We start from the raw sequence: 27,473 nt of genomic DNA, 5'->3' as shown, positions 1-27,473 counted from the left end.
AAAAGCAAAATCGTGCCAGTGATGCTCGCTGTTGGTCTGTGAAATAAAAATCTTGTGCTGCTTTCTGTACACCTGGAGATGTTTAAGCTGTAGTTGTGTCCAATGTTGTTCCTGGCCAAACATGGTTAAAGTGATGTAATCTGATTCCCAGACACTGACAGATCATCGTCCTCATGATGATGAGCTAGAGAGCCAAATGAGGAGATCCCCTGAGATCAACATCCCGTCACTACATGATTCCTCGTCCAGCTGCTATAGCAGAACGGTGCTATACCATCCAAAGTGAAACTGGAGCAACGCTCCTACCAGCAGTGTATGCACTTGTGTTGAATGTTACAAGTTTATTTTGGTTTAAGATCAATGGAATCTGGACTTATGGTGTTATTGATCGCTTAAACTTTTATGAACTAGTCTGATCATGAAGCACTGTTGTATCATCCTTTCTACACTTGTGAATCTTTACAGAATAAACTGAATTCTCACCGAGCAGCAGAGTCTCCTGGTTTGTTCTGCAGCAGGAGGGAACGTCTTCAGCTGCAGCGCCCTCTGCTGGCGAGACACAGTCAACCCACTATCTCCTGAGAAACCTAAAATTCTGCTTCTGGGGGAGAAAATGTGGTGCAGAGTCCATTTTTCCCTGTAAACCCTAGTATGGCGTGCCGGTGGGTGATGTATGTGCACAGCGTGGGTAAGGAGCCCCCCCAACGCTGGGAACTTTCTGCCTGGCTGAACGCAATCTGCCCCCTGGTGGGCTCAGTTGGCATTACAACATAGGTTACTAAAGTTTTTACTTTATAACCTTCAGCCTAAAAAAGCAAATTTCTCACTTTTTTTTGTTTAGATGAAGTTTGACGCCTGAACTCGGATTAAAACTCACGCCGGCTCTAAAGGGCCAGAATGTCGGGACCTCGGAGGATCTATTTGGAAAGCTCATCTCAGACACCAGAGGAAATAAAACTTATTTCAGAAACACCTTCAGCAACATGCAGGTGTGGTGATACTTTACTGCTCTGCTCAGGGACAACCGGTGGCATCACGCTCATATTCATTAAGAAAATCACAAGACAAGAAGACCATTTTCTCCTGTAGGGATTTATTCATTTTTCCAACTTACAATGAGCTTAAAACTCCAAACATGATCCAAGGCTATGACAGAAGGTAAAACAGGAATAGGACGTTGACTTTACAGCTACTTTACATCAACTCTCCTACTGAGGTGGAACAGAGCCAATAAAATTAACTGATAATTCACATTAATGTTACATTATTTTATCCTCAATCATTACACAATTAAAAACCTGCCTGCATTGTAACAGTTTGGTGATTTACTTTTTTCTATTTTTGGCAAAGTTGAAAGTCACCCCCCCCCCCGGAGGAGGTAAAACACTCTCCATCAACCGGCTTTAAATACATTACATTATGTTCAAGTAACAGATGTGGGAGTCTGATTTCTCTCTAGAAAGACCTTAAAGTCAGGTGTAGACAGGGCGGTGCCGAGAGACGAAGGATAAAGATGATTGGTTCACATTTACACTGAAAGAAGTCCCTGATAGAGGCTGGAAAACATTCACATTCTGCTGCTTCAGTAAATATCCACGTTTTTCCTCTTTCATCAACTCCACATCGTCCAGTTTGAAAGGTTCAGACAGCTTCTGTGGTCGAGCCTCTGCTGCGCGCGCGCACGCACGCACGCGCGCGCACACACACACACACACACACACACACACACACTCTCTCACACTTCCATTTCTCTGAAAGGCGCGTGGGTGTAGTTAAGGAATTTTTACTTTATCTATGAAAATATAGAATTCATTAATAATACATGGGAGGGTTAAAATACAGCGAACAGAAACTAAAATGGTACAAAGCTTTTTTTTTCTTCTTGTTTTGCTTGATAAGTTCAGGCGATGTCAAGTTCAGTCCCTACGGACGGGCCGCCGCCGCCGACCTTCAGTCGACCTTCAGCCCATCATCTGATCAGATTCATGACATCATTTCCTGCACAAATTTTAAAATTCCTGGTTGGGTCGGGGCGTGAAAACTAAAAAATAGAAAAAAGACAAATATCGGATAGAAAAAGGTTAAAACGGCGAGCTAAAATTCGTAGTCTTCGTCGGCCATGTCGATGGCCCAGGCAAACTTCTCGCGCTGCGTTTTGTTGTAGATCTTCTCAACGGGGATGCCCCACTTCTTACACCTGTAATGAGAAGGGAGGACATGGTCAGGAGGGACCATCTGGTGAAATCCCACCGAACCGCCACAGGAGCTCCTAACATCGACTTCATGGGAAATTTGTCACGTTGTAAACAAGTGATGAATATGAAAGTGACGTAGAAAGGCTCTGATTGGCTCTGAGCAGGTGGGTGAGGGGGGGCGCAAAGCGTCGGCTTACCAAGCCACAGAAATCCGCGGATCCAGATAGTTGAGTTTGGAAGTGCCAAGGGCGATCTGTTTGTTCTCCTCGCGATCCGTCGCCTGTACTTCCAGCTTCATCAGCTGCTCCTCTATCCTCATCACCGCCTTCTTCTTGGCGTCCGCAGCCCTGCAGAGGAAACACGCCGCAGGTTGCCGAACGCCATCACCAGCAGCTTCAACCAGGTTTCTGCGACGCCATACTCACTTCCGGGACTTTTCGTCTTTCCGTACTTTCACATCAGCCTTGGCGCTCTTCAGCTCCCTCTTGGCGTCGGCGAGCTGGTCCTTCTTGGCATCAATCTGACAAAAGCAAGTAAAAGTGTTTCTAGACGTGGTTCCTGTGGAAACGAGACGTTGACTATAAGGTCAGGATGGAAACCATTTTATCCATGTCAGCCCTCCGAGTTGAGCCCGACACCGAACGGACACGTCTTCACGCCGTCGTCAGCAGGTCCACCGTCCTGCATGCCGTCATTTGCCGTCACACAGCGACACTCGCGGTCTGAGCGGCGAGGAGAAAAGCGTGTTTACGTCCAGCCGTGGGCAGCGGGCTGTGATTATCAGGACGCATCGACTCTCTAATCAAAGAAGGAAAAAGTCCTGGAGGTCGGTGGGAGTGTTTGCACCCCGATGGTCCTCACCGTCTCGGTGACGGAAAAGTTCATTGGCTTGCAGAGGACGACGTAAAAACTGATCGGATCAGAGTATCGTACGATATGATTTGCTGGACCTGCTGGACCTCGTGCACAGGTACGCGACGGGATCCGATGCGGCAGATAAAACAAGATTTTGGTCACGATTTACTTCAGCTTAAAGTGGAACTATTCTGTGCATTTCAGGCTAATTTATATTTATTTCTGAGACCAGAAGGGCTGGGATTGATGGAGTTATTGTCCCAAATGGCTTTATTTACTTCAGACCGACCCTCTCCGTAGGCTGTCAGATCAGCCTGCGGGCAAAACGAGTGGATTGAGACTCTTCCGCATTAAGCCCCGCCTCCCGCCACTGCACTACATCGGGAGCGCGCACCGCACCTGCTTTCACCGTCATTGTAACGTCTCATAAACAGAAGGATTAGGCTCATATGAACTCAATAAAACAACAAACTACAATGTCAACACATAGCATCCAGCCCTACATGTTGGAACCTGAATCAGAGCCTGAAAACCCGAAACTCAAACTCAAACATGCGTTTAGGTGATAAAAAACAGTGTCGTTCACATGTCTGATGAGGATTCAACACTGTAACACTGTAGAAAGCTCAGAAAACTCCAAACACCATCATAGCATCCCTTTAAGAAGAAATTAAACGATTTGAATATTTGCCACAGAAGTTACGTTTTACTTGTCCACTGAAATCATACGGGAAATCTAAGACCAGAACCGTCAAATCTGAGGACTTCTGAAGGTATTAAATGCAGATTTGTAAATTCAGGACTTTTAAGGAGAAGCCCGTTTCAGCTACCAGCTGGAGGAAAAGTAGAAATGGAGCAGTTGAGAAGAAATCCTGTAAAAATGTTTGCGAATAAAATCTCCAGTAAAACAGGGTTAGCTTCAATAAAACCTGTAAATGACACATTTCTGACCATCGAGGGAAACACCAAGTTCTGTTCCTTTGGTCCACAGTTTTTACCTTCGCCTGCAGGTTTTGCATAGACTTCTCAAAGGTCTTGGGTGGCGCCCTCTGGTGGTTACACAGGATGGCCACAGCTCTGTTGGCCCTGTTGTAGGACAGGATCTTGGCTGGAACATTGTCGTCCGCTACGGTAGTAAAATCACACACAGAATGACTCAGACGCTGCTGCTTGGCGTGTTTTCCAGTTTGACTTAATGTCTGAATGTGCTTTGCCTGGAAATGTACCGTTTGTGAGCTCTTTCAGTTGCTGCTGCAGAGTGATTGAGGCGTTGTATGTACGAAAAACTTTGGCCGTCAGACCGTCCATCAGCTCCTGAAGATGCTTGTTCAGAATAGAAGTCTAAACAGGAGGCAAACGTTTCAATGAGGCAAAGGGGAGACGGTAGGAAGAGCAGAAAGATGACAAGCACTTACATTCAGACGATCAAATAGGTCGTCGTCCGGTTCTTTGTTCTCCATGAACAACTGCAGATTCTTGAACACCTGGAAAGAAGCAGCCAAACATAAACAGCGGCAAACGTTTCAAACCCGATGCGGTGGTAGGAGTTATCCTTACTCTTTTCTCCACAGGGACTTTGTTGTAGTAGCGAATCGAGTCTTTACCCAGGAAGTCGAACTCCACCACGAACTCCTGACCGTCATTTTCTGGAAAGAGTTGGATGTGTTCCACTCTCAGCGAGCAGCAGCCTACGGTGTCGGCAGTTTCTCCTTCTTCCTTCTCATTACCTGCTCTCAGAGCCAGCTGGGGGGCAAGACGACAGCCGGATTACAGCCAGGCCACAGGCGGATTACAGCCGGATTACAGCCAGGCCACAGGCGGATTACAGCCGGATTACAGCCAGGCCACAGGCGGATTACAGCCGGATTACAGCCAGGCCACAGGCGGATTACAGCCGGATTACAGCCAGGCCACAGGCGGATTACAGCCTGATTACAGCCAGGCCACAGGCGGATTACAGCCGGATTACAGCCAGGCCACAGGCGGATTACAGCCTGATTACAGCCAGGCCACAGGCGGATTACAGCCGGATTACAGCCAGGCCACAGGCGGATTACAGCCAGATTACAGCCAGGCCACAGGCGGATTACAGCCGGATTACAGCCAGGCCACAGGCGGATTACAGCCGGATTACAGCCAGGCCACAGGCGGATTACAGCCAGGCCACAGGCGGATTACAGCCGGATTACAGCCAGGCCACAGGCGGATTACAGCCGGATTACAGCCAGGCCACAGGCGGATTACAGCCTGATTACAGCCAGGCCACAGGCGGATTACAGCCGGATTACAGCCAGGCCACAGGCGGATTACAGCCTGATTACAGCCAGGCCACAGGCGGATTACAGCCGGATTACAGCCAGGCCACAGGCGGATTACAGCCAGATTACAGCCAGGCCACAGGCGGATTACAGCCGGATTACAGCCAGGCCACAGGCGGATTACAGCCTGATTACAGCCAGGCCACAGGCGGATTACAGCCTGATTACAGCCAGGCCACAGGCGGATTACAGCCGGATTACAGCCAGGCCACAGGCGGATTACAGCCGGATTACAGCCAGGCCACAGGCGGATTACAGCCGGATTACAGCCAGGCCACAGGCGGATTACAGCCGGATTACAGCCAGGCCACAGGCGGATTACAGCCGGATTACAGCCAGGCCACAGGCGGATTACAGCCAGATTACAGCCAGGCCACAGGCGGATTACAGCCGGATTACAGCCAGGCCACAGGCGGATTACAGCCAGATTACAGCCAGGCCACAGGCGGATTACAGCCAGATTACAGCCAGGCCACAGGCGGATTACAGCCAGATTACAGCCAGGCCACAGGCGGATTACAGCCAGATTACAGCCAGGCCACAGGCGGATTACAGCCAGATTACAGCCAGGCCACAGGCGGATTACAGCCAGATTACAGCCAGGCCACAGGCGGATTACAGCCAGGCCACAGGCGGATTACAGCCAGGCCACAGGCGGATTACAGCCAGGCCACAGGCGGATTACAGCCAGGCCACAGGCGGATTACAGCCAGGCCACAGGCGGATTACAGCCAGATTACAGCCAGGCCACAGGCGGATTACAGCCGGATTACAGCCAGGCCACAGGCGGATTACAGCCGGATTACAGCCAGGCCACAGGCGGATTACAGCCAGATTACAGCCAGGCCACAGGCGGATTACAGCAGGATTACAGCCAGGCCACAGGCGGATTACAGCCAGGCCACAGCCGGATTACAGCCAGGCCACAGGCGGATTACAGCCGGATTACAGCCAGGCCACAGGCGGATTACAGCCGGATTACAGCCAGGCCACAGGCGGATTACAGCCAGGCCACAGGCGGATTACAGCCAGGCCACAGGCGGATTACAGCCAGGCCACAGGCGGATTACAGCCAGATTACAGCCAGGCCACAGGCGGATTACAGCCAGGCCACAGGCGGATTACAGCCAGGCCACAGGCGGATTACAGCCAGGCCACAGGCGGATTACAGCCAGGCCACAGGCGGATTACAGCCGGATTACAGCCAGGCCACAGGCGGATTACAGCCAGATTACAGCCAGGCCACAGGCGGATTACAGCCAGATTACAGCCAGGCCACAGGCGGATTACAGCCGGATTACAGCCGGATTACAGCCAGGCCACAGGCGGATTACAGCCGGATTACAGCCAGGCCACAGGCGGATTACAGCCGGATTACAGCCAGGCCACAGGCGGATTACAGCCGGATTACAGCCAGGCCACAGGCGGATTACAGCCGGATTACAGCCAGGCCACAGGCGGATTACAGCCAGATTACAGCCAGGCCACAGGCGGATTACAGCCAGGCCACAGGCGGATTACAGCCAGATTACAGCCAGGCCACAGGCGGATTACAGCCGGATTACAGCCAGGCCACAGGCGGATTACAGCTGGATTACAGCCAGGCCACAGGCGGATTACAGCCGGATTACAGCCAGGCCACAGGCGGATTACAGCCGGATTACAGCCAGGCCACAGGCGGATTACAGCCAGATTACAGCCAGGCCACAGGCGGATTACAGCCAGATTACAGCCAGGCCACAGGCGGATTACAGCCAGGCCACAGGCGGATTACAGCCAGGCCACAGGCGGATTACAGCTGGATTACAGCCAGGCCACAGGCGGATTACAGCCGGATTACAGCCAGGCCACAGGCGGATTACAGCTGGATTACAGCCAGGCCACAGGCGGATTACAGCCGGATTACAGCCAGGCCACAGGCGGATTACAGCCAGATTACAGCCAGGCCACAGGCGGATTACAGCCAGATTACAGCCAGGCCACAGGCGGATTACAGCCAGGCCACAGCCGGATTACAGCCAGGCCACAGGCGGATTACAGCTGGATTACAGCCAGGCCACAGGCGGATTACAGCCGGATTACAGCCAGGCCACAGGCGGATTACAGCCAGATTACAGCCAGGCCACAGGCGGATTACAGCCAGATTACAGCCAGGCCACAGGCGGATTACAGCCAGGCCACAGGCGGATTACAGCCAGATTACAGCCAGGCCACAGGCGGATTACAGCCAGATTACAGCCAGGCCACAGGCGGATTACAGCCGGATTACAGCCAGGCCACAGGCGGATTACAGCCAGGCCACAGGCGGATTACAGCCAGGCCACAGGCGGATTACAGCCAGGCCACAGCCGGATTACAGCCAGGCCACAGCCGGATTACAGCCAGGCCACAGGCGGATTACAGCCAGGCCACAGGCGGATTACAGCCAGGCCACAGGCGGATTACAGCCGGATTACAACCAGGCCACAGGCGGATTACAGCCAGGCCACAGGCGGATTACAGCCGGATTACAGCCAGGCCACAGCCGGATTACAGCCAGGCCACAGCCGGATTACAGCCAGGCCACAGGCGGATTACAGCCAGGCCACAGGCGGATTACAGCCAGGCCACAGGCGGATTACAGCCAGGCCACAGGCGGATTACAGCCAAGCCACAGGCGGATTACAGCCAGATTACAGCCAAGCCACAGGCGGATTACAGCCAGGCCACAGGCGGATTACAGCCAGGCCACAGGCGGATTACAGCCAGGCCACAGGCGGATTACAGCCAGGCCACAGCCGGATTACAGCCAGGCCACAGCCGGATTACAGCCAGGCCACAGCCGGATTACAGCCAGGCCACAGGCGGATTACAGCCAGATTACAGCCAGGCCACAGGCGGATTACAGCCAGATTACAGCCAGGCCACAGGCGGATTACAGCCAGGCCACAGGCGGATTACAGCCAGGCCACAGGCGGATTACAGCCAGGCCACAGACGGATTACAGCCAGGCCACAGACGGATTACAGCCAGGCCACAGACGGATTACAGCCGGATTACAGCCAGGCCACAGGCGGATTACAGCCAGGCCACAGACGGATTACAGCCAGATTACAGCCAGGCCACAGGCGGATTACAGCCAGGCCACAGGCGGATTACAGCCAGGCCACAGGCGGATTACAGCCAGGCCACAGCCGGATTACAGCCAGGCCACAGGCGGATTACAGCCAGGCCACAGGCGGATTACAGCCAGATTACAGCCAGGCCACAGGCGGATTACAGCCAGGCCACAGACGGATTACAGCCAGATTACAGCCAGGCCACAGACGGTTTACAGCCAGGCCACAGCCGGATTACAGCCAGGCCAAAGACGGATTACAGCCGGATTACAGCCAGGCCACAGGCGGATTACAGCCGGATTACAGCCAGGCCACAGGCGGATTACAGCCAGGCCACAGCCGGATTACAGCCAGGCCACAGACGGATTACAGCCGGATTACAGCCAGGCCACAGGCGGATTACAGCCGGATTACAGCCAGGCCACAGGCGGATTACAGCCAGGCCACAGGCGGATTACAGCCAGGCCACAGGCGGATTACAGCCAGATTACAGCCAGGCCACAGGCGGATTACAGCCGGATTACAGCCAGGCCACAGGCGGATTACAGCCGGATTACAGCCAGGCCACAGCCGGATTACAGCCGGATTACAGCCAGGCCAAAGGCGGATTACAGCCAGGTCAAAGGCGGATTACAGCCAGGCCACAGGCGAATTACAGCCAGGCCACAGGCGAATTACAGCCAGATTACAGCCAGGCCAAAGGCGGATTACAGCCGGATTACAGCCAGGCCACAGGCGGATTACAGCCAGGCCACAGGCGGATTACAGCCAGATTACAGCCAGCCCACAGGCGGATTACAGCCAGGCCACAGGCGGATTACAGCCAGGCCACAGGCGGATTACAGCCAGGCCACAGGCGGATTACAGCCAGATTACAGCCAGGCCACAGGCGGATTACAGCCAGATTACAGCCAGGCCACAGGCGGATTACAGCCAGATTACAGCCAGGTCACAGGCGGATTACAGCCAGGCCACAGGCGGATTACAGCCAGATTACAGCCAGGCCACAGGCGGATTACAGCCGGATTACAGCCAGGCCACAGGCGGATTACAGCCGGATTAGAGCCAGGCCACAGGCGGATTACAGCCGGATTACAGCCAGGCCACAGGCGGATTACAGCCGGATTACAGCCAGGCCACAGCCGGATTACAGCCAGGCCAAAGGCGGATTACAGCCAGGCCACAGGCGGATTACAGCCAGGTCAAAGGCGGATTACAGCCAGGTCACAGGCGAATTACAGCCAGATTACAGCCAGGCCAAAGGCGGATTACAGCCGGATTACAGCCAGGCCACAGGCGGATTACAGCCAGGCCACAGGCGGATTACAGCCAGGCCACAGGCGGATTACAGCCGGATTACAGCCAGGCCACAGCCGGATTACAGCCAGGCCAAAGGCGGATTACAGCCAGATTACAGCCAGGCCACAGGCGGATTACAGCCAGGTCACAGGCGGATTACAGCCAGGTCAAAGGCGGATTACAGCCAGGTCAAAGGCGGATTACAGCCAGGTCAAAGGCGGATTACAGCCAGATTACAGCCAGGCCACAGGCGGATTACAGCCAGATTACAGCCAGGCCACAGGCGGATTACAGCCAGGCCACAGGCGGATTACAGCCGGATTACAGCCAGGCCACAGGCGGATTACAGCCAGATTACAGCCAGGCCACAGGCGGATTACAGCCGGATTACAGCCAGGCCACAGGCGGATTACAGCCAGATTACAGCCAGGCCACAGGCGGATTACAGCCAGGCCACAGGCGGATTACAGCCAGATTACAGCCAGGCCACAGGCGGATTACAGCCAGGCCACAGGCGGATTACAGCCAGATTACAGCCAGGCCACAGGCGGATTACAGCCAGATTACAGCCAGGCCACAGGCGGATTACAGCCAGGCCACAGGCGGATTACAGCCAGATTACAGCCGGATTACAGCCAGGCCACAGGCGGATTACAGCCAGGCCACAGGCGGATTACAGCCAGGCCACAGGCGGATTACAGCCAGGCCACAGGCGGATTACAGCCAGATTACAGCCAGGCCACAGGCGGATTACAGCCAGATTACAGCCAGGCCACAGGCGGATTACAGCCAGATTACAGCCAGGCCACAGGCGGATTACAGCCAGATTACAGCCAGGCCACAGGCGGATTACAGCCAGGCCACAGGCGGATTACAGACGGATTACAGCCAGGCCACAGGCGGATTACAGCCAGATTACAGCCAGGCCACAGGCGGATTACAGCCGGATTACAGCCAGGCCACAGGCGGATTACAGCCAGATTACAGCCAGGCCACAGGCGGATTACAGCCGGATTACAGCCAGGCCACAGGCGGATTACAGCCAGATTAAAGCCAGGCCACAGGCGGATTACAGCCAGATTACAGCCAGGCCACAGGCGGATTACAGCCAGGCCACAGGCGGATTACAGACGGATTACAGCCAGGCCACAGGCGGATTACAGCCAGATTACAGCCAGGCCACAGGCGGATTACAGCCAGATTACAGCCAGGCCACAGGCGGATTACAGCCAGGCCACAGGCGGATTACAGCCAGATTACAGCCAGGCCACAGGCGGATTACAGCCAGATTACAGCCAGGCCACAGACGGATTACAGACGGATTACAGCCAGGCCACAGGCGGATTACAGCCAGATTACAGCCAGGCCACAGGCGGATTACAGCCAGGCCACAGGCGGATTACAGCCAGGCCACAGGCGGATTACAGCCAGATTACAGCCGGATTACAGCCAGGCCACAGGCGGATTACAGCCAGGCCACAGGCGGATTACAGCCAGGCCACAGGCGGATTACAGCCAGATTACAGCCAGGCCACAGGCGGATTACAGCCAGATTACAGCCAGGCCACAGGCGGATTACAGCCAGATTACAGCCAGGCCACAGGCGGATTACAGCCAGGCCACAGGCGGATTACAGACGGATTACAGCCAGGCCACAGGCGGATTACAGCCAGATTACAGCCAGGCCACAGGCGGATTACAGCCGGATTACAGCCAGGCCACAGGCGGATTACAGCCAGATTACAGCCAGGCCACAGGCGGATTACAGCCGGATTACAGCCAGGCCACAGGCGGATTACAGCCGGATTACAGCCAGGCCACAGGCGGATTACAGCCAGATTACAGCCAGGCCACAGGCGGATTACAGCCAGATTACAGCCAGGCCACAGGCGGATTACAGCCAGATTACAGCCAGGCCACAGGCGGATTACAGCCAGGCCACAGGCGGATTACAGCCGGATTACAGCCAGGCCACAGGCGGATTACAGCCAGATTACAGCCAGGCCACAGGCGGATTACAGCCGGATTACAGCCAGGCCACAGGCGGATTACAGCCAGATTACAGCCAGGCCACAGGCGGATTACAGCCAGGCCACAGGCGGATTACAGCCAGATTACAGCCAGGCCACAGGCGGATTACAGCCAGGCCACAGGCGGATTACAGCCAGATTACAGCCAGGCCACAGGCGGATTACAGCCAGATTACAGCCAGGCCACAGGCGGATTACAGCCAGGCCACAGGCGGATTACAGCCAGATTACAGCCGGATTACAGCCAGGCCACAGGCGGATTACAGCCAGGCCACAGGCGGATTACAGCCAGGCCACAGGCGGATTACAGCCAGGCCACAGGCGGATTACAGCCAGGCCACAGGCGGATTACAGCCAGATTACAGCCAGGCCACAGGCGGATTACAGCCAGATTACAGCCAGGCCACAGGCGGATTACAGCCAGATTACAGCCAGGCCACAGGCGGATTACAGCCAGATTACAGCCAGGCCACAGGCGGATTACAGCCAGGCCACAGGCGGATTACAGACGGATTACAGCCAGGCCACAGGCGGATTACAGCCAGATTACAGCCAGGCCACAGGCGGATTACAGCCGGATTACAGCCAGGCCACAGGCGGATTACAGCCAGATTACAGCCAGGCCACAGGCGGATTACAGCCGGATTACAGCCAGGCCACAGGCGGATTACAGCCAGATTAAAGCCAGGCCACAGGCGGATTACAGCCAGATTACAGCCAGGCCACAGGCGGATTACAGCCAGGCCACAGGCGGATTACAGACGGATTACAGCCAGGCCACAGGCGGATTACAGCCAGATTACAGCCAGGCCACAGGCGGATTACAGCCAGATTACAGCCAGGCCACAGGCGGATTACAGCCAGGCCACAGGCGGATTACAGCCAGATTACAGCCAGGCCACAGGCGGATTACAGCCAGATTACAGCCAGGCCACAGACGGATTACAGACGGATTACAGCCAGGCCACAGGCGGATTACAGCCAGATTACAGCCAGGCCACAGGCGGATTACAGCCAGGCCACAGGCGGATTACAGCCAGGCCACAGGCGGATTACAGCCAGATTACAGCCGGATTACAGCCAGGCCACAGGCGGATTACAGCCAGGCCACAGGCGGATTACAGCCAGGCCACAGGCGGATTACAGCCAGATTACAGCCAGGCCACAGGCGGATTACAGCCAGATTACAGCCAGGCCACAGGCGGATTACAGCCAGATTACAGCCAGGCCACAGGCGGATTACAGACGGATTACAGCCAGGCCACAGGCGGATTACAGCCAGATTACAGCCAGGCCACAGGCGGATTACAGCCGGATTACAGCCAGGCCACAGGCGGATTACAGCCAGATTACAGCCAGGCCACAGGCGGATTACAGCCGGATTACAGCCAGGCCACAGGCGGATTACAGCCGGATTACAGCCAGGCCACAGGCGGATTACAGCCAGATTACAGCCAGGCCACAGGCGGATTACAGCCAGATTACAGCCAGGCCACAGGCGGATTACAGCCAGATTACAGCCAGGCCACAGGCGGATTACAGCCAGGCCACAGGCGGATTACAGCCGGATTACAGCCAGGCCACAGGCGGATTACAGCCAGATTACAGCCAGGCCACAGGCGGATTACAGCCGGATTACAGCCAGGCCACAGGCGGATTACAGCCAGATTACAGCCAGGCCACAGGCGGATTACAGCCAGGCCACAGGCGGATTACAGCCAGATTACAGCCAGGCCACAGGCGGATTACAGCCAGGCCACAGGCGGATTACAGCCAGATTACAGCCAGGCCACAGGCGGATTACAGCCAGATTACAGCCAGGCCACAGGCGGATTACAGCCAGGCCACAGGCGGATTACAGCCAGATTACAGCCGGATTACAGCCAGGCCACAGGCGGATTACAGCCAGGCCACAGGCGGATTACAGCCAGGCCACAGGCGGATTACAGCCAGGCCACAGGCGGATTACAGCCAGATTACAGCCAGGCCACAGGCGGATTACAGCCAGATTACAGCCAGGCCACAGGCGGATTACAGCCAGATTACAGCCAGGCCACAGGCGGATTACAGCCAGATTACAGCCAGGCCACAGGCGGATTACAGCCAGGCCACAGGCGGATTACAGACGGATTACAGCCAGGCCACAGGCGGATTACAGCCAGATTACAGCCAGGCCACAGGCGGATTACAGCCGGATTACAGCCAGGCCACAGGCGGATTACAGCCAGATTACAGCCAGGCCACAGGCGGATTACAGCCGGATTACAGCCAGGCCACAGGCGGATTACAGCCAGATTACAGCCAGGCCACAGGCGGATTACAGCCAGGCCACAGGCGGATTACAGCCAGATTACAGCCAGGCCACAGGCGGATTACAGCCAGGCCACAGGCGGATTACAGCCAGATTACAGCCAGGCCACAGGCGGATTACAGCCAGATTACAGCCAGGCCACAGACGGATTACAGACGGATTACAGCCAGGCCACAGGCGGATTACAGCCAGATTACAGCCAGGCCACAGGCGGATTACAGCCAGGCCACAGGCGGATTACAGCCAGGCCACAGGCGGATTACAGCCAGATTACAGCCGGATTACAGCCAGGCCACAGGCGGATTACAGCCAGGCCACAGGCGGATTACAGCCAGGCCACAGGCGGATTACAGCCAGATTACAGCCAGGCCACAGGCGGATTACAGCCAGATTACAGCCAGGCCACAGGCGGATTACAGCCAGATTACAGCCAGGCCACAGGCGGATTACAGCCAGGCCACAGGCGGATTACAGACGGATTACAGCCAGGCCACAGGCGGATTACAGCCAGATTACAGCCAGGCCACAGGCGGATTACAGCCGGATTACAGCCAGGCCACAGGCGGATTACAGCCAGATTACAGCCAGGCCACAGGCGGATTACAGCCGGATTACAGCCAGGCCACAGGCGGATTACAGCCAGATTACAGCCAGGCCACAGGCGGATTACAGCCAGGCCACAGGCGGATTACAGCCAGATTACAGCCAGGCCACAGGCGGATTACAGCCAGGCCACAGGCGGATTACAGCCAGATTACAGCCAGGCCACAGGCGGATTACAGCCAGATTACAGCCAGGCCACAGGCGGATTACAGCCAGGCCACAGGCGGATTACAGCCAGATTACAGCCGGATTACAGCCAGGCCACAGGCGGATTACAGCCAGGCCACAGGCGGATTACAGCCAGGCCACAGGCGGATTACAGCCAGATTACAGCCAGGCCACAGGCGGATTACAGCCAGATTACAGCCAGGCCACAGGCGGATTACAGCCAGATTACAGCCAGGCCACAGGCGGATTACAGCCAGATTACAGCCAGGCCACAGGCGGATTACAGCCAGGCCACAGGCGGATTACAGACGGATTACAGCCAGGCCACAGGCGGATTACAGCCAGATTACAGCCAGGCCACAGGCGGATTACAGCCGGATTACAGCCAGGCCACAGGCGGATTACAGCCAGATTACAGCCAGGCCACAGGCGGATTACAGCCGGATTACAGCCAGGCCACAGGCGGATTACAGCCAGATTACAGCCAGGCCACAGGCGGATTACAGCCAGGCCACAGGCGGATTACAGCCAGATTACAGCCAGGCCACAGGCGGATTACAGCCAGGCCACAGGCGGATTACAGCCAGATTACAGCCAGGCCACAGGCGGATTACAGCCAGATTACAGCCAGGCCACAGGCGGATTACAGCCAGATTACAGCCAGGCCACAGGCGGATTACAGCCAGATTATAGCCAGGCCACAGGCGGATTACAGCCAGATTACAGCCAGGCCACAGACGGATTACAGACGGATTACAGCCAGGCCACAGGCGGATTACAGCCAGATTACAGCCAGGCCACAGGCGGATTACAGCCAGGCCACAGGCGGATTACAGCCAGGCCACAGGCGGATTACAGCCAGATTACAGCCAGGCCACAGGCGGATTACAGCCAGGCCACAGGCGGATTACAGCCAGGCCACAGGCGGATTACAGCCAGATTACAGCCAGGCCACAGGCGGATTACAGCCAGGCCACAGGCGGATTACAGCCAGGCCACAGGCGGATTACAGCCAGGCCACAGGCGGATTACAGCCAGGCCACAGGCGGATTACAGCCAGGCCACAGGCGGATTACAGCCAGGCCACAGGCGGATTACAGCCGGATTACAGCCAGGCCACAGGCGGATTACAGCCGGATTACAGCCAGGCCACAGGCGGATTACAGCCAGGCCACAGGCGGATTACAGCCAGGCCACAGGCGGATTACAGCCAGGCCACAGGCGGATTACAGCCAGGCCACAGGCGGATTACAGCCAGGCCACAGGCGGATTACAGCCAGGCCACAGGCGGATTACAGCCAGATTACAGCCAGGCCACAGGCGGATTACAGCCAGGCCACAGCCGGATTACAGCCAGGCCACAGCCGGATTACAGCCAGATTACAGCCAGGCCACAGCCGGATTACAGCCAGGCCACAGCCGGATTACAGCCAGGCCACAGCCGGATTACAGCCAGGCCACAGCCGGATTACAGCCAGATTACAGCCAGGTCACAGCCGGATTACAGCCAGGCCACAGCCGGATTACAGCCAGGCCATTGCCGGATTACAGCCAGATTACAGCCAGGTCACAGCCGGATTACAGCCAGGTCACAGCCGGATTACAGCCAGGCCACAGGCGGATTACAGCCAGGTCACAGCCGGATTACAGCCAGGCCACAGCCGGATTACAGCCAGGCCACTGCCGGATTACAGCCAGATTACAGCCAGGCCACTGCCGGATTACAGCCAGATTACAGCCAGGCCATTGCCGGATTACAGCCAGATTACAGCCAGGCCACAGCCGGATTACAGCCAGATTACAGCCAGGCCACAGCCGGATTACAGCCGGATTACAGCCAGATTACAGCCAGGTCACAGCCGGATTACAGCCAGGCCACAGCCGGATTACAGCCAGGCCATTGCCGGATTACAGCCAGATTACAGCCAGGCCACAGCCGGATTACAGCCGGATTACAGCCAGATTACAGCCAGGTCACAGCCGGATTACAGCCTGACAACCTGATGGCTACTGCATCAACAATGAGCTTCTTATTTAGAAACCAAACTTCGTACAGCTCTACACACACACACCTTATTACCTTATCAATGAAATAAAGCGCCACGGCTCGCTGTCTGATCCTCATCTCCTTGGACTTCCAGTCTTCACGATACTGCGTTCTGATTCGGTCCACGCACTTCTTCAGACGGCGAGCGGTTTCGTATTTCTGCCAGTCCTTCTCTCCCTGCAGAGCCACACGGGATACACAACAAACATTAGATTCATGATTTAACATGGAGGAGCTACTCTGATCTCCTCCCGGATGACCGAGCTCCTCACCCTATCTCTAAGGGAGAGCCCGGCCACCCTGCAGAGGAAACTCATTTCAGCCGCCTGTATACGAGATCTCCTTCTCTCGGTCACGACCCACAGCTCATGACCATAGGTGAGGGTAGGAACGTAGATCGACTGGTAAATCGAGAGCTTCGCCTTCTGGCTCAGCTCCTTCTTCACCACGACAGACCGGCGCAGAGTCCGCATTACTGCAGACGCCGCACCGATCCGTCTGTCCATCTCACGCTCCATCCTTCCCTCACTCGTTTTTGGAATAATCTCGGCTTCTGAAATCGTGGAGAAAAGATGCACGATATGTTGGAAGGACTTGAGAGGTTGGCTGTGAAGTGGATGATGCGAAGTATGGCGTAAAAGAACACAGAGAATGACTAAAGTTCTGAAACGGATCGTTAAACGCTGGTTTGGTGTGCAGGAAACATTTCTGCTGGAGGAGCACCAGATTAACTCAGCATGTCTAGTCCCACGGGAACCATCACCTCGTTGGAACTAGGGCTGCAACGATTACTCGGGTAACTCGAGTAACCCGAGTACAAAAGTTTATCAAGTCAAATTATCTGCTTTGAGGCGTTAATTAACGTAACGTGGTGATATTTGTTCATTTCTGCATCGTTCTCAGACCACTGCGCTGTTCCGAGGGACGACATCACTGCTTCAGTAAACATATAAAACATTTAAACATGTATAAAATGTATAAAAGCAGAGCCTGTGGCCTACGGTGTGTCTGTACAGTCTGACTGTTTCAGCCGGACTGATGACGGACATTTCCAACAGCAGCGGCGAGCGCTTTGCTTTCTGTCTGAAGATCCTCCTTGCTTTGGTCTCTAACGGCAGAGAATGAAGAAGAGGGGAGGAAAAGACCGAAAAGTTGCAGTGTGGGACCATTTCACACTGAAAAGGACAGAAAACGTAGAGTTGGCGTACCACCCCCCCACTTCACCGCTCCAGGAGGAGATCCAGCTTTCTGATTTATACCAGCAGCAGCAGCGGCTGGTAAAATGTTCAGAGTTCTAACCTGTGATATCAGTCAGCAGTGACGAGGCATGGCGAGGTGTCGGCTGCTAACGCACGCTAACCGTCTGGTAATCCGTCCCTCATCTGTCTCTCCTGCACACACGCAGAGTCAAAGCGCATGTTTTAGGCAGCCTCTGTTCCTGCAGCGTGTCGTCCACCAAGACATCGGCTACTTCTTACTGTGGACATGTTTACAAGTCACTCCTTTCTACGGGAATTCTTCTTTTCATCTTTTAAAATGCAGGAATTCGCCTTTTTCTCCACACATTGAGCACATTTTCCTCCTGCATTAGGTCGCAACAACACATGCAACAGCTTCACAAATATACATTTATAGATTTACTTTGGTTGAGTTTCTAGTATTTCATTCATTCATTTTCTAAACCGCTTAATCCAATTCAGGGTGGCAGGGAAGCTGGAGCCTATCCCAGCTGGCCTTGGGCGGCAGGTAGAAAGGCCACTGACTGAACCCCTCCCCAGCCAAGGATCGAACCAGTGACCTTCTTGCTGTGAGGCCACAGTGCTAACCACTGTGCCACCTTGCAGCCAGTTTAGAGTTCATTAGAGTACTCGATTCCAAAAGTACTGGATAGTTGCAGCTCTAGTTGGAACTTTATTTGGTTTCTCTGTCGGTGAGAACAGCAGCTTTAAGCCGGAAGCCCTAAGGTGGACAAGCAGACATTTTAAAAGCCGCTGTTTTTATGAGACTGGAGGTTTCTACTGATGCCGGAAGAGACAGGCTTTGTGGCGTCTTACAGGAGCCAGATGGAGGAAACGAAGCCCGGAGCACAGGCTTCCAGCTCTATGACGGAGATTGCTCCGACTGAGCAGGAATCGGGTCAGGTCAGAAAAACTGCTGCATTGTTGGAAGAGAATATTTCTGACATTTGTACATTTGAAAGAGGAGTGCAGCTGTTTAGGGGCATGTAAATAAAACAACGAGAAGCTACTGGTGAGATGTTTCCAGAAACAATCAGGTGTTTTTGTCTGCTTCGCTGCTCCATCGACAGGTAAGGACATCAGCCGTAACCGCCACGAGCGTCATCTCGCCGTCGCACCGAGGCGATCAACGGTGATGTATCCTTTTCTATCAACACTAACCTCGTTTCACACGCCGCCATGCAGCACGCCGCCATGACGCAGGGCTCGTTTTCACCGCAAGCTGCTCGGAGTCATGTGACACGGATCCGTTAGCGTGCTACTGAAAACTAGCCTCAGCCTAAACAACGCTGCTAACGCGACCGGCAGGCATCGGACACGTTGGCATGGCAACCGTCAGCGTGACTGCACGTTGTCCCGGCACGGCGCAGCCCTCCGTATGAAAACGTCTTCATGAGTTTAGCGGACATGAAGCCGCCGACGTTGGGTCACGTCCAACCGCAGAAATGGGCCCACCTTGATTCTGGAGCTGGGGTTCAGCATGATGTACTTGATGGAGCCTTGAATGTTCTCCGTCCACGAAACCAGCCAAGTCACCTTGTTGTCATGGCGAACTTCTTTCCATTTGGTGCCCGCAGGCGGCTGGGGGTACTTGGAGTCCCTACATGGAGACATTAACGCGTGTTCAGCCGCCGACAGCGGACTTACTGGTTTTCAGCACTCAGGAAGGAAAATTAAATTAGATAAAAATAAAATGAAGATGTATTCACTTGCTGCAGTTGATGATGATGTCTTCAGGCCTAATGCGACGTTTCAGCATGCCCATCTTTGGATGGTCTCCGCGACCTCGAAACAGGCCTGGGGGCTCAATTCGGAAGTTGGCGATCCGTTCTTTGTGGTTGTCCATGATGCAGAAGCCGTACTCCTGCAGGACTCGCTCGTTCTCCTCTTTTATTTTCTGCAAAAGTAAAAGAAATGTTCATGTGTTGTTAACTTTCTTCTGGATTTCCACTTGAAGCAACTCAACAGATCAACTTCGTGCTCCAGATGCGCTGTGAAAAGGACACGTGGTGGAGGCTGGAAGACAACACAGTTCAGAGACGGTAGCTGACCTGTTTCTCCTCTTTGGACATGGCTTTCCTGGCTTCTGACTGGGCCTTGAAGTACTCGTTAATCTCAGAGAAGTTGCACTTCTTCAGGTCTGTGATTTTTGCCTTTTCTTCTGACGTCATTTCCTGCAAATAAAAAGCCCCGTTCAGACAGAAACGCTCCACGCGGCCGACCAGCCGAGGTTCTACAGCCGCTGCTTTCACCCCGTACCTTCCTCCAGTCTTTAAAGAAGTTTTTGCGGAAGATGTCCTTGGTGGTGTACTCGTGGTCCAGCATTTTGCCAAAGAACGTGGCCACCTCTTCGGCACCAGGGCTGAGCTTCATGTGTTTACCTGAGACGCACCAGACGAGAAGCTCTTTGCATGTTCCAAACTAAAGCACACTGGATCTGGTTCTGCAAGAGGACAGCTGGCTGCAGGTTTTGGATGTTTCCTGCTGCAGAATCAGGTTGATGGCAGGAGTTTACTGGAAACATAAAGCCTGCCGGCGCTGCGCAGCATCATACAGTAGAGAGGCTCAGCGTCGCTGGGATTCAGCCACCTCTCCAGACTCGAACCAGACCGGCATGTCAAAGCTAACGTAGAATCTTACCATCATAATAAAATTTGACGTTGTTAGGGAGAGGCTCGTAGGGTGGAGCGAACACAGGCCCTTTGTGTTCTAGAAACTTCCACTTGACGCCGTCGGTGTATCTCTCCTCCTCCCACCTGCAGCCAAACATCATTTTAAAGGCAATAATTAATGAACCTAAATAAAATGTAAAAGCATTTTTCCAACAATGTGAAAAACCAGCAGAGATTTCCTCACCATTTCCACTTCTCCTCCGGTTCCTTCTTTGCTTTCTTTTTTCCATCCGTTACTTCTCCTTTTTTGTTTTTGTTTTTTTTGGACTTGAATAAGGAAGAGAAAGTATTAGTGTTGTTCGAGTCCAAAGCTTGCAGAACAACAAGCTGCTGCCGCCTACCTCATCCTCTGGTTTCCTTTTCTTTGCCTTTTTGTCATTTTCAGTCTTAATTTTCTTCGGCTTGTACTCAGAGCTGAAAAAAAACATAACCTTAACTATAAACTTTAAAACATCAAATAAAGACAAGTGACATCTCTACTTACTCGTAATCACCATCATCGCGTTCTCGTTTTAGAGACTTCTCGAGTTTAGGAGAATGGTAAAACTCCTCCTCAGGCTCCGACTTGACATGCGGGCTGCACAGAAACACCAGTCAGCGTCACACCAATGGTCACATGATGCTGCTTGGACGCAACACCTACCTGGCAAATCCATTCTCTCTTTCCTTTTTCACTTTGCCATCGAAGGTCCGGATCTGAAACAAGGAGCCGGCTTAAAGATGAAACAGCAGAGAGTGTGTCCATGCACACCTTAAGTATTTAGGAAAGTAGAACCACAGTGAACAGTAAGGACGGCCGTCCATACTTCATATCAACCAGGAAAACTTGGGATTTAACTCTGACATAAAACATAACGTTTGTTTTCACTGAAGAGAAAATTCCGTTTAATAAATGTGGAAAATCTGGATTTTTTATAAATCAAACTATATTCCATAAGATAATAATGCACTCTGAGCTGTCGTCGTTTTCCTTTAAGGGACGAGAAGTATCGATGAAAAAGTACCAGAAATTGATGGTATTGACTGTGGACTCGCCAACCAACACCTACCTAACAGTAAAACATGGCTGATGGGGACAGAAGAGCCGTCAAGCTTCAAAATAAAGTTCAGAAAACTCTTCATGACCATTAATATCAAGTCTCCACGCCCTCCGTCATCTTCAGAACGATCAAAGCCAAAACATTTCAGCCTGCCTGAGTCTTTCCAGGCAGCTTTGTTTGTCAGAGTTGGTTCTGGATGGAAAAGTTTGTTCACAAATGCCGGTGTGAAAATCTAACTCGCATCTTTCCTCAGTAAAACCACCGGCTCCAAGTTTCTGCTCAGAAACAAACCACGTGAATAAAACTTCAACTTATTTCCTGATTCAGGTCATTTTTCTGTCTAAAGATCTGAAAAATGATGCAACACTTTTCTCCCTTTCCTCTTGGTCGGGTCATTTACCTTCTCGTCTTTCCTCTTCTCCTTGTGCTTCTCTTTGTATTTGTCTGTGCTGCCATCTTTGTGCTTCATCTTCTCCTTGTCTCTGTGTTTTTTCTCAGAGTCCTTGAAGTCGCTGGAGGTTCAGAAATGTGGATCAGCTTTACAAAGACCACAAAGCTCCTGAAGCATGGATCTGTGCAGCGTAACACTACCTGTTGCCATGTTTAGACTTCTCCTTATCTTTCTTGTGGTCCTTGTGTTTATGTTCTCTCTCTTTGTACTTGTCTTTATGTTTGTGAGAGTCTAGCAGAAGAAAACAGCATTAGAATAAAACTAACAGTATCTCTAGAAAGCACTGAATACAGCGTCGAGACGAGCGTCAGCCGTCTACTTCTGAAACACTTTTACGTTTAATTCCAAAAGGTCTCAGTGTTAATCTGAGAGTTATACTGCAGCTGCATCAGACGTTAAGAGTCCTGAGCACAAACACGACAACAACCTGCACGGCCACAGAGAGAAACATGCCATCAGCGCTGCGGAGCGAGTCGATCAGCCAGCAGCACACGCCGCCAGAAGCACGGCGGTCACCAACAGGTCAAACCTCCGTTTCCTAAACCAGTAAAATGTAGAGACACGCTGACTCGTTTCAGCTCTGTTCTGCAGTCACTTTTATCCAAAGCAACTTCCATATGAAGGTAGGAATAGACACGCCCAGCGCGAGCTCCATGCCACCAGAACACTTCAGATCTGTCAGAATTTTAAAAAGCTCATAATGTTATTGTTATAAAACATTTTACAGAGTTTGAGCATTAATAAAGAGAAGCAACAGGCGCAGCTTTAGAAACTACGCTCACCTGGATTAAAAACACAGAAAATCTTTCATTTCAAACCTCCTGCGGTTCGTCCGCCACACATCACCTAACAGGCTGAAACATGCAGGCCAGTAGTGGAAGTCATTTTACTGCGACAGATCAGCAGAAAACTGAAGCAACATTTAGAAACTACAGAGCTGACTTTCAGAACGCATTCTTGTCCGGAACTAGTCCGTATTCCTCCAACGTCCCGCCAGATGAAACAACTTCCAGCTCGCTGGAGGTTTGGTCATGAAATCTTTAAGTCATGAAGTATTCAGACATGTTAATGCAGCTACAGTGCGACTTATTCCAACAGAGGGGTCATTTTGCACTTGAAATGCATTTAAATGCCAACATTACAGGTGTGGCAGCGTCCGTCTCCCATCCATACAAAGCAGGGCCTCATTTTCTGCTTCACTATTCCTGAAATAAACCTCTGACCCAAAAAAGCAGAGTTTAAACCCAACTCTTAGATCTTCACACAAACTCTCAAAGCTGAATTTCTCTAATTAATAGCAGATTTATAATTAACATGACAGTAAAAGCCTGAATACGGTGTTGATAAGGTTACGGTTTTTATTGCCACAAGTCATTGTAAAAGCAGGTCTACGTCCCAAACGTGATGCTTCCCTGCTGGGGAGGAAGGTACCAAGTCCATGTGTCGACTAATGAGGTTAACTTCAGCAGACACGCCGTGCAATGAGGAAACTCCAAGTCGCTGCTTTACTGATATCAACCCCATAGGTTCAAACACTAGTGTTTCCCTGAAGACCGTTCAGCAGCAAGCCTCAGCGTTTTCCTGCAGAAAGAAACCGGGACGCCGCAGCTCAACTGGATCCCAGGCTGGATCCCAGGCTGGATCCCAGGCTGGATCCCAGGCTGCATCCCAGGCTGGATCCCAGGCTGCATCCCAGGCTGCATCCCAGGCTGCATCCCAGGCTGCATCCCAGGCTGCATCCCAGGCTGCATCTCAGGCTGCATCTCAGGCTGCATCTCAGGCTGGATCTCAGGCTGGATCCCAGGCTGGATCCCAGGCTGGATCCCAGGCTGGATCCCAGGCTGGATCCCAGGCTGCATCCCAGGCTGCATCCCAGGCTGCATCCCAGGCTGCATCCCAGGCTGCATCCCAGGCTGCATCCCAGGCTGCATCCCAGGCTGCATCTCAGGCTGCATCTCAGGCTGCATCTCAGGCTGCATCTCAGGCTGCATCTCAGGCTGCATCTCAGGCTGCATCTCAGGCTGGATCCCAGGCTGGATCCCAGGCTGGATCCCAGGCTGGATCCCAGGCTGGATCCCAGGCTGGATCTCAGGCTGGATCTCAGGCTGGATCCCAGGCTGGATCTCAGGCTGGATCTCAGGCTGGATCTCAGGCTGGATCCCAGCATCCCAGGCCGCTGCAGCGAAAATAAAATGGCGCAGAGACTAAGTCTTCAACCCCCAAACCTTCATTTTCAGACGCTGAATGTTCTGCTAAAAGCTCACCAACAACTTCTTCTTTTAGGATCAGCCGATAAAATAGCTCGAGTTGTGCGAGAATATGGATTGGGAAGGACGGAAGAGTGTTTAGAAAAGCCTCAGCGAGGCCTTGCTTCTGAACAAAAGGCGCTTGAGAGGAGAAGGAGGACTTAGTCTCTGGACGCCATTTCTGTCCGTTTACACTTCAGCACATTTCTTCACATAAAGACGCAGAAATTACAGAATGCTGGGAAACTTACCGTTTACTCGGGAGCCGCAGTCAATCTGGGGACAGCAAGAGAGACGGAGTGGGTTAGATAAGGCTGGCTAACCAGCCGGCTGCCTAACTTTGAACTTGCTGAATGTTAGCTGCTAGCATGCTAACTGCTAGCATGCTAACAGTTAGCATGCTAAGCTGGCTGCCATCATGTTCCAGCAGCTAACTCTTTAGCCGCTATGGCTAACGCACCGTCACCTCACCTGTCTTCGTTTCTCCTAGTAAATACAAAAAGTGAACAACAACATTCTTCAGTCTTTAAACATATAAACCCAGGAAGGGTTGGAATATAGACCCAGGAAGGCTGTTTTCCCCCGGAAGGAGCGGGTTTACTGCAGCCGGTTCCCGAGCCGCGAGCAGCTAACTAGTTAGCTTTAGCTTAAGCTAACCCATAGAGCCCAGCAAACTCTCTCTAGAAGAAACTAAATGATGTCAGCGACAGAAATAAATCGAGCGTTACCTGGTCCTCGCTGTGGGAATGGTCCCCACTCATCTCCTCGGTGATATTTTAAATAAAAACTAATAATTAGTAGCGAGAAGCGCGCAGGGCTAGTTAGCACACCGGGAGGAGATGCAGCAGAATGAAGAAAAGCTTGTGTAACAAGTGTCAACTCTGCGCTAATGCGCATGCGTCATAGTTTAACTGGTAGAAAGCGGCGTAGCTCCGCCCCCTCTCAGAGCGTCACGCTCTCCGGGACATTTCCGTGCACTTTGTTTCTGTGTACGACTCCACATGAATCTACATGAATTACTTGCTTCATCCCTTCGTCTTTTGGAGTTTTTACTCAATTAACTAGAAAGGCGCTCGGAGAAACCTCCGCCAAAACCTTTAAAACATTCCTGGATCCAAACGGTGATCCGAATCAGCTCCAAAATGATATCAGTTCTTCCTTTTCACATTTCCAACAACTCCTGAAAATACCGTGAAAATCCTTCCATAACTTTTTGAGTTATCTTGAAGACAAGCAGACAAACAAACAAATGAACGCTGGTAAAAAATAAATAAATAAATAAATAAAAATTTAAAAAAAACCATAATAATAATATTAATATATATTAATAAAGTATTTTTCATTTCATTCATTTAATTTCATAAGGAGGTAATTATGTTTCTTGTCAGACATACTGAGAAGGTCAGCAAACAGCTGCATGGTGCTGATGCTACAAAAATAAAGGGAACACTAAAATAAGACGCTGTAGATCTGAATGAATGAAATATTTTTATTAAATACTTCTTTCCATAGCTGAATGTGCTGGCAACAAAATCACATAAAAATTATCAATGAAAATCAAATGTATCAACCCATGGAGGTCTGGATTTGGAGTTCTACTCCAAATGAAAGTGGAAAAACACACTACAGGCTGATCCAACTTTGATGTAATGTCCTTTAAACAAGTCAGAATGAGGCTCAGTAGTGTGTGTGGCCTCCGCGTGCCTGTATGACCTCCCTACAATGCCTGGGCATGCTCCTGATGAGGCGGTGGATGTTCTCCTGAGGGATCTCCTCCCAGACCTGGACTAAAGCATCCGCCAACTCCAGGGCAGTCTGTGGTGCAACTTGGCGTTGGTGGATGGAGCGAGACATTCAATTCAATTCAGTTCAATTCAACTTTATTTATATAGCGTCAAATCACGGCAATGCCATCTCAAGACGCTTTACAGACAGAGGGGAAAACATCATGAAGGCCAATTCATAACAGCCTATATAAGGAAACCAACAGATTGAGTTGAGTCCAACTCAATCTCCCATCCTGAGCAAGCACACTGGCAAGAGTGGGAAGGAAAAAACTCCCTTTTAACAGGAAGGAAACCTCCGGCAGAACCCGGCTCAGGACAGGCAGCCATCTGCCTCTGCTGTGTGGGGGGAAGAGGACAGAAAGACAACAAACAACAGGAACTGCTACTCCCGGCCAGGGAGACCTGCTGAGACAGGAGACATACATGTTAATGATGCAACACTGTTATGGGGGGGGGGGGGGTAAAAGAAAGAGATAAAGAGAAAAAGAAAGAAGCTCAGTGTATCAGGAAATGTCCCTCAGCAGTCTAAACCTATAGCAGCATAACTAAGGGATGCTAACCATCCCTAGCTATAGGACTTATAAAAAAGATAAGTCTTCAGCCTAGTCTTAAAGGTGGGGAGGGTGTCAGCTTCCCTAACACTAACTGGGAGCTTATTCCATAAGAGAGGGGCCTGATAACCAAAGGCTCTGCCTCCTGCTCGGCTCTTTGAGACTCTAGGAACCACAAGTAAGCCTGCAGTCTGCGAACGAAGTACTCTGCTTGGTATATAAGGAACAATGAGGTCTTTGATATATAGTGTTGCCTGGTTGTGGAGGGCTTTATATGTAAGGAGAAGGATTTTAAATTCTATTCTAGATTCAACAGGCAGCCAATGAAGAGAGGCTAAAACTGGAGAAATATGATCTCTCCTGCTGGTTCTGGTCAGGACTCTGGCTGCAGAATTCTGGATCAGCTGAAGGCTTTTCAGGGCATATTTAGGACAGCCCAGTTATAGAGAGTTACAGTAATCTAGTCTCGAAGTAACAAAAGCGTGAACCAGTTTTTCTGCATCACTCTGAGACAGAATGTCCCTAATTTTGGCTATATTACGTAAATGAAAGAAGGCTGTTTTA

The 27,473-nt window shown here is 52.3% G+C and overlaps 1 protein-coding gene across 1 annotated transcript; it reads right to left on the bottom strand.

The window, feature by feature from the left end:
• Positions 1–1,091: 1,091 nt before the first annotated feature.
• Positions 1,092–25,442, bottom strand: top1a (DNA topoisomerase Ia). Its single transcript, XM_079241498.1, has 21 exons — positions 25,300–25,442; positions 24,823–24,847; positions 22,466–22,556; positions 22,275–22,386; positions 21,478–21,530; positions 21,319–21,411; positions 21,176–21,248; positions 21,019–21,101; positions 20,803–20,918; positions 20,422–20,543; positions 20,214–20,336; positions 19,872–20,059; positions 19,618–19,762; positions 16,958–17,101; positions 4,608–4,793; positions 4,466–4,534; positions 4,277–4,391; positions 4,049–4,176; positions 2,621–2,715; positions 2,393–2,542; positions 1,092–2,197 (listed from the first exon to the last, which is right to left on the bottom strand). Exons 1-21 carry the CDS (start codon positions 25,330–25,332, stop codon positions 2,095–2,097), a joined length of 2,247 nt encoding a protein of 748 aa, XP_079097624.1. The 5' UTR covers positions 25,333–25,442; the 3' UTR covers positions 1,092–2,094.
• Positions 25,443–27,473: the final 2,031 nt, after the last annotated feature.

Source organism: Telmatherina bonti, assembly GCF_933228915.1.
Source record: "Telmatherina bonti genome assembly, chromosome: 6".
Taxonomy (NCBI): Eukaryota; Metazoa; Chordata; class Actinopteri; order Atheriniformes; family Telmatherinidae; genus Telmatherina; species Telmatherina bonti.
This window is presented reverse-complemented; position numbering and strand designations above follow the sequence as displayed.